Below are 8,016 nucleotides of genomic sequence, written 5' to 3'. Positions count from 1 at the left end.
GTAAGGTTCCTCTTCCAGGGATATTGACTTAATTGGTTTGGGGTGGTGCCCAGACATAAGCGTTTTTAAAACTTCCTAAATGTTACTAATGTGCAGGTGAGTTTGAGAAACGTTGCTCTAAGAGTATGTGGGTGGTGATAGTGGTGATTTAACATGATAGAAGTTAAATCATGTTTGAAAGCTTTTTGGAAATCCAGTACATAAGAAAAAAGTTGAGGATTAAAGAAAGATATGAAGAGTTTTGAGGCCTTTTGTTTGAGGCCTTTTTACTCTCCTTGAGTACAATTGTAGCAAAATAATATTATGGGATAATGGGGCCATATTTACTGTTCAATAATGAGGGGAGGATCATACAGGTAGAATATGAAAAACTGTATGTATTTTGAGAATTTCTGTGAAAGTCAAATTTTCTTAGAAAATGTAAGAATCCAAAGTATACTCATAGTTTTCCATATTTTAACTGTTAGTTAATATTTTATAACAGAGATTAATAATATCCTTTCTCAGAGGAACCTCTTACACTGTTGGTGGGAAAGCAAGCTGGTACAGCCACTCCAGAAAACAGTATGGAGTTTCCTCGAAAAGTTGAAAATAGAGGTAGCCTACGACCCAGCAATTGCACTACTAAATATTTACCCCAAAGATACAAATGTAGTAACCTGAAGGGGCACCTGCGCCCCAATGCTTACAGCAGCAATGTCCACAATAGCCAAACTATGGAAAGAGCCCAGATGTCCATCCACAGGTGAATGGATAAAGATGTGGTAAATATACACAATGGAATATTACTCAGCCATCAAAAAAAGAAATATTGCCATTTGCAAAGACGTGGATGGAAATAGAAGGTATTATGCTAAGTAAAATACGTCAATCAGAGAAAGACGATTATCATAAGATTTCACTCATGTAGAAATTAAGAAACAAAACAGGATCATAGGGGAAGGGAGGGAAAAATAAAACAAGACAAAATCAGAGAGGGAGACAAACCATAAGAGACTCTTAATCATAGGAACCAAAGTGAGGGTTGCTGGAAGGCAAGGGGTGGGGGGATGGGGTAACTGGGTGATGGACATTAAGGAGGGCATGTGATGTAATGAGCACTGGATGTTACATAAGACTGATGAATCAGGGGCGCCTGGGTGGCTCAGTCAGTTAAGCATCTGCCCAGGTCATGATCTCAGGATCCTGGGATCGAGTTCTGTATCTGACTCCCTGCTCAGTGGGCAGTCTGTTTCTCCCTTCCCCTCTGCTGCTCCCCCTACTTGTGCTCTCTCTCTCTCTCTCAAATAAATAAATAAAACTTAAAAAAAAAAAAAAAGACTGACGAATCACTGAACTCTACCTCTGAAACTAATAATACACTATGTGTTAGTTAATTGAATTTAAATGTAAAAAATAAAAAAAAGAATATCCTTTCTCATGATAATAGTTTCACGTGACTTATAGGAATGTACCAGGATATTTTATTTATGCCTACAGTTGTAGTAATATAATATGGTATCAAAAGTTTTTAATGTTGCGGGACCTGGCAGGCTCAGTTGGAAGAGCACATGACTCTTGATCTTCGAGTAATGAGATCAAGCCCCAGGTGGGGTGTAGAGATTACTTAAATATGTAAAACTGAGAAAAAAAGTTTTTAGTGTCAAACTTTTAAGGACCAAGAAAAGGATATGCAACATTTTGAAAGTAGATTTTTAAAAAATTTGTACGATGGCATATGGTATTACTTATCAGATATGACAGAAACTTTTACTGTTGAAAGTGGAAAATATAACCACTAACTGCTAAGAATGACTAAAATAATTTATTATGGAATACATATTATTGTAGACAAAGTTACAAAATATAAATGTGTTTGAGTTTTGAAGTCTTTACTGAGAAAACAGTAGCATTGTATGGGCTATTATGATTCATAAAACCTTTGTTGCTATTGACCAGGGGAGAGGAAGGAGATGAACTAAATAAATCATTTAGAGAAACTGGAGTTTAAAATCCTGTAGTATGATTTCATAGAGGGAGAAATTGAGCAATACCTATAAAGGAGTAAGTCAACAAGTTAGTTAGAAAGGTTTGAAAGGGGCGACTGGGTGGATTTGTTGGTTAAGCAACTGCCTTCAGCTCAGATCATGATCCCAGGGCTCCCTGCTCAGCAGGGAGCCTGCTTTTCCGTCTCTCTCTCTGCTGTTCATTCTGCTTCTGCTCTCTCACTCGTGCTCTCTCTCTCAAATAAGTAAAATCTTCAAGAAAAAAAAGGAAAGGTTTGAAAAATTAGGAAGTTGGGAAAGAAAAAATGTTGAAATGAAACAAGGTTGTGATTAGACTCTTTCAGCTATTCTCATCTTTACCATCATATAACTATACTTATGTCTAGGTATCTTCTAAATTAATTTTCTTTTATTGAGGTAAAATTTACATAAAATACAGCTATTTAAACATGTACAATTAAAAAAATGTACAATTTGGTACTATTTAGTGCATTCACCATATCATGCAACTACGACCTGTATCTAGTTGCAAAACATTTTCATCACCCTATATCCATCAGGTAGTCTGTCCCTATTTCTCTTCCTCCCCCCAGTCATTGGCAATCACCAATCTGTTTTCTTTCTCAGTGGATTTACCTATTGTGGATAGTTCATACAAATGAAATTATACAATGTGGACCTTTTGTGTCTTATTTCTTCCACTTAGCGTAATGTTTTTGAGATTCATCTACTTCATATCATATATCAGTACTTCATTTCTTTTTATGGCTGAATAATAGTCCATCGTGTAAATGTTACATTCTGTTTATTCATTCCTCTGTTGATGGACATTTGGGTTGTGTCTATCTTTTGGTTTCTAATTGTGCTGCTATGAATATTCATGTGTAAGTTTTTGTGTGAACACCTCTTTTCAGTTCTTTTGGGTACATATCTAGGAGTAGAATTGCTGGGTCATATGGTAATTCAATGTTTAACTTCATTGAGGAACCACCAAACATTTTCCATAGCAGCCATACCATTTACATTTCTACTAGCAATGTTTGAGGGTTGTACTTTTTCCACATCCTCTACAACACTTACTTACTTTCCACTTTTTTGAATATAGCCATTCTAGTCAGTTTGAGTGCCATGTCGTTTGGTTTTGATTTACATTTCCCTATTGACTAATGATATTGAGTGTTACTTCATATGCTTATTAATAGCTATTAGCATATATTCTTTGGAGAAATGTCTGTTCAAGTCCTTTGCCCACTTTAAAATTGGGTTGTCTTGTTAAGTTGTAAGAGTTCTTTATATATTCTGGATACTAGACTCTTATCAGATATATGATTTACAAATATTTTTTCTCTTCCTATATTAATTTTTCCACTTGTGTCCTGAAAGTCATTTCTTCTGAAAAATCTTGGCAATAAATACATTGCTAACTGTGCCTTTGCCACTTAGTCCTTCCTTAAGGCCTTCAAATATGCTCATTATAAAAGACAATTGATGTTTCTTAAACTGAGTGCTGGGTACATGGGTGTCTTTTTTTTTTTTTTTTTTTAAGATTTTATTTATTTATTTATTTGACAGAGAGAGAGACAGCCAGCGAGAGAGGGAACACAAGCAGGGGGAGTAGGAGAGGAAGAAGCAGGCTCCCAGCAGAGGAGCCTGATGTGGGGCTGGATCCTAGGACTCCGGGATCACACCCTGAGCCGAAGGCAGATGCTCAACGACTGAGCCACCCAGGCGCCCCCATGGGTGTCCATTTTATTTACATATTTTACTGTTACTCATATATAGGTTATATTCCTTCTTGCATGTATAAGAAAAAAATATAAGGGCTTGGCAATGCTGCTTCCTCTCGTTACTACCCCATTCTCCTATTTCTTCCTCTCTCTTCACTGACATACTTCTAGAACAAATGGCCAATATTTCCCCCTTCATTTTATCTACAGCTGATTCCTCTTTAATCCTTTGCAATACAACTTCTTTGCCCATCTTGAAATAATAACACCTTTGAGCCTCTGCCCCACCTCTGCCTTTATTCTTTCCCAGGCGAAGTCACTAATGACTCACCTTGTTGCAATATGCAGATGACTCTTCGTGTCTCCAAACCTAAGCCCTAACCCAAGTTTTAGAACTCTATCCTGTATATTCCCAGTCTTTTACTTTACCAGATATATTTCCCTATTAATCAAGTTTTTTTTTTTCCAATCCAAAGCCCATTTCTTCATAGTTTCAGTCGCAAGAGTTTTGTAGTAATTGCTGGTCACTACCTCTTCAATCGCTCCTTATATCTTATCACCTCTTGTGATTTCTACTTTAAACGCCTTTCATTTCCACTCAGTGGCGATCACCCCATTTTAATTCATTATCACAGGGTGCTGGAATTACTTCAACAGCCCCTCTCCGCCGGACTCCACTTCCTTTCCAAACTCCCTGAGTGATAATGGAAATTTTTAAGAAAGCGATGTGATGAAACGTGGTGCTAGATAAGGAAGATTCCTTTGGTAGTATTGTGGAAGATGAAGTGGAGAAGGGAGGGTGTTGATATGAGCGATGAAGCCCTAAATTGTGGCAATGGCGGTAGGGAAGATGCATGAAAAAGAGTAAAGTATACTGGTGATCAATTGGAGCTGGAAGGACTTATATCTAATATCCTGTATTCTACTCCCATAAATTAAGTATGTCAATGAATTTTTGCTAAGGGAGGTAAACCCGTGCCTCTGTAAGAATTATCACGCTCGGAGTGAGCCAACCAGCCTCCAACATCCAGATGGCGGATCCCAGATTGGCCGCGGGAGTGTCAGGGAGCGGCCTCTCTAGCTCCTATCTCTATGGTTCGCGGAATCTCCAGGTCGCGGTTTGACCCGGCCGGGGTTTGCGCGTGCGCGAGCTTCGGCGCGTGCCCGCCCTCCCGCAACTGCCCGAAGCCCTGGGTAGGAGGGGTGGGTCTGGGAACGTTGCGGCGGCGGCCGCCGCGGCCCCAGCCCCTAGGGTTGTTCCCGGGCCAAGCCTGTGCCGGGGACTCTTCCGTCGCCTTCTCGGGCGGCACTCACCCAGCCCTAGATGGTGGGTCCGGAGGATGCCGGAGCCTGCTCGGGAAGAAACCCCAAGTTGGTACCGGCGCCGGAGCCCGTGGGCCAGGACGGGAAGATGATCCGGGCCACCGGCGGCTTTGGCGGAGGCCTCGGCGCTATGGAGCCGCCGGCAGAGGAGGAGGAGGAAGAGGAGGAGGAGACGCCGCCTCGGCAGCTGCTTCGGCGCTACCTCGCGGCGGCCGGGGGACAGCTGGAGCCGGGGCTGTGCTACTGTCCACTCCCCGCTGGCCAGCCCCGCGCCCCAACGCCCCCGGCAGCTCCGCGCTCGGACGCCTGCCTGCGGGGCTCGGGCTCCAAGCACCGAAGCGCGGAGGTGGCGGATGCCCGCGCGCCGCGGCACAGAGGCATGACCAACGGGGACTCGGGCTTTCTGCCGGGCCAGGACTGTCGGGACCTGGAGGAGGCTCGCGGGCTGGCCCGCGCGGGCGGCCGGGATCCGCGCCACCGCCGCCTCCGCCCGGAGGGGCCTGGCGACGAGGGCGCGGACGGCGCGGGCAGCTCGTCCGACTGGGCCGCGCCGCTCGAAGACCCGCTGCGGAGCTGCTGCCTAGCAGCGGCGGACTCTGACAAGCCCCAGGGCACGGGCAGCGGTTCGGAGGGCAGCCCGGCCAGCGACGGTAGCAGCAGCGACGACTTGGAGCGGCCGGGAGCCGGCGCTGGGGGTCCCGGCGCTGGGGGTCCCGAGGAGGGCGCGTCCGCCGCCGCCTCGGCCGAGAGGACTAGCGGGGGCGCTGGCGCTGAGTCGCGCCTTGGTGTCTCGGACGTTCACGTAAACTCTCGGAACACGTTCGAGGTGAGCCGCGACCACCTGCCCCCAGCCCGGCCGCCGGTGCCCGCGCCCGCCGCGGAGCAGGGCGCCGCGGGGACCTCGGCCCGGGCTCGACGGAGCGGCGGTTTCGCCGACTTCTTCGCCAGGTACAGCGCAGGCTGCGCCGGGGCTCGGGGCGGGCTCGGGGCCGGGGCGGAGGTCGAGGCCGGGAGCTGGCCCAGAGCGGCTTGGGGACCGCCTCCGTGCGGGCTGTTTGCTGGCGTCAGGATTTAGCTTTGATTTGTCACCGGGGGAAGAGGAACTGGGTCTGCATTGTGTTGCCTGTAGGAGAAGTTGCCAACTTTGTGGGGAGCGAATCTTTCAGTTCCCCTGTGGGCTGGAGATATACCTGCTATTCACACCTGGTTTCCGTGTATTCAGGTCCTGGCAGTGTGCTAATGCCACAGCTGCAGTTTTGCCTCCTCCGGAAAAGCAGACAACTTGCTCGGTTCTCAGTTTATTTTTCGGTAGTACGAGGATTAGAGGTGGGGGGTGGTGGTGGGCGCGGCGGTCTGTGTGTACGGGTGTGGCTGTGAAAGAGAAAGGGAAGTCATTTTGCCGAGATGTCTATTTGTGTGGAGTCTAAATCCATTCAAGTGGCTTGGAAATTCTTGAAATTAGAAGTGAGTGTGTTACACAGTGTTTAACTGTTTCAGTGGCCTTTATTAAAATGCAGTTTGGAGTTTAGAATTTGATCCCAGCCGTTGAAGCCAAATTGCTGTGGCGCTTTATCTAGAAACTCCCTTTTCTCTACTTCTGCCAAATAGGCCTACAGTTTTTTCAGCAACTTTTTAATTTTTGATACCATTGTATTTGTGTTTTGACCTGTTACTCTTGAAATTAAGTTATGGTGCTGGACATGGCAGATTTTGGAATACGGCTTTGGATAGGGATAAAATACTCCTCCTATTGCACATTAGTGAAATGCCAATTTTCCTGGAGTCAGATCCTGCTTGATAACGCTTTTTTTTTCTTTTAATCTCTAGGCAAATAAGAAAGTATTGCCAACTTGTAAACTCTCCCTTTCAGAGTTCTTCTGTGTTTTTGTTTCCTCTTCAGGGATCTTGATAGAAATGAAAAAAACAAATTGTGCAGCTCCAGTTTTAGAGGATTATACAATCGGTTTGCATTTTTGTAGACACACCCCAATTTTCTAATTGTAATTATTTTCTATTTTATTATCGCTTATTTCCCCTCCTTTGTATGAATTTACAAAAATTTATAAAGTTGTTTACATCAAGGTTGGGAAATCGTAATTTTGTGTTACTCGTAGGACAAGATACATAATAGATCTGTATTTGTGTCTGTAGTTGCAAAAATATACGAAAATATACTCAAAGCGTATAGTGGCAATATTTTAAAAGTTTGCGAGGTGAGCTAAGTTTATATATTTGTGAACTTTGGGTGTTTTTTGGTCATGTTTTGATGTCAGGTGTCAGGCAATTTTAGACCTGGAAGGGGCTTTGGAGATTGCTGATTCAGTCAGTGTACCCAGAATGCCTGCTTTGTGCCACCATTGGGAATAGAGATGATTTGGACAGTGGAGTTCAGGTTAGTAGGTATTAAGTTTGAAGACAGATACATATATAAGCCTTGCAAATTATGCACAATAACAAAGCAAATCTATTATAAGAGGTTTTCATATTAACAGTAGGGAGGAATTTTGGGATATTAATTTTTTTCTTTAATCTGTAGACTAAAAGGATTCAGTTAATATAGCTAGCTGACATTCATATAGCCACATTAATCATGTGTATCAGAGCACTGGACTTGAAGTCAGAAAACAGGTACCATGAAGTTAATTTCTCTAAGCCTCATTTTTTTAAATTAACATCTGAATGTCAAGATTCTAGGTGTCAATTGCTTCTTTGTACAACATACTTGGGAAAGGGCACAGTCAGAGGCACAATTTTTCTTTTAGCATTTAACCAAAACCTTAACTGGATTCGGAACACCTTAAAGGCAGAGATTATGATATTTATCTCTGAGTCTAGCAGTGGTATCGAGAACCTTGCTCAGTTTGTGTTGAATTGGCAACTTTTATAGACTCTTCCTCTTCACTATTCTCTAGGTAGTGTAATTTTGTTTTTTGTCAGTAAGCCCACTCCAGGCTTGCGCTCATGACCCTGAGATCAAGACC

The 8,016-nt window shown here is 43.9% G+C and overlaps 1 protein-coding gene across 1 annotated transcript in view; it reads left to right on the top strand.

Annotated features, from left to right (window-relative positions):
* The first annotated feature begins 4,854 nt into the window (after window positions 1–4,854).
* The window catches only part of TBC1D12 (TBC1 domain family member 12), a 102,171-nt gene continuing 99,009 nt past the window's right edge, over window positions 4,855–8,016 (top strand). Inside the window, exon 1 of the mRNA XM_045810076.2 lies at window positions 4,855–5,983. Coding sequence (XP_045666032.2) covers window positions 5,037–5,983 — 947 coding nt within the window. The 5' untranslated portion in view covers window positions 4,855–5,036. The remainder of the gene's footprint in view (window positions 5,984–8,016) is intronic.

Source organism: Ursus americanus, chromosome 6 (assembly GCF_024610735.1).
Source record: "Ursus americanus isolate L20-20 chromosome 6, mUrsAme1.1.p, whole genome shotgun sequence".
Taxonomy (NCBI): domain Eukaryota; kingdom Metazoa; phylum Chordata; class Mammalia; order Carnivora; family Ursidae; genus Ursus; species Ursus americanus.
The sequence above is the reverse complement of the archived record's forward strand: the minus strand, read 5'-3'. Positions and strand labels throughout refer to the sequence as shown.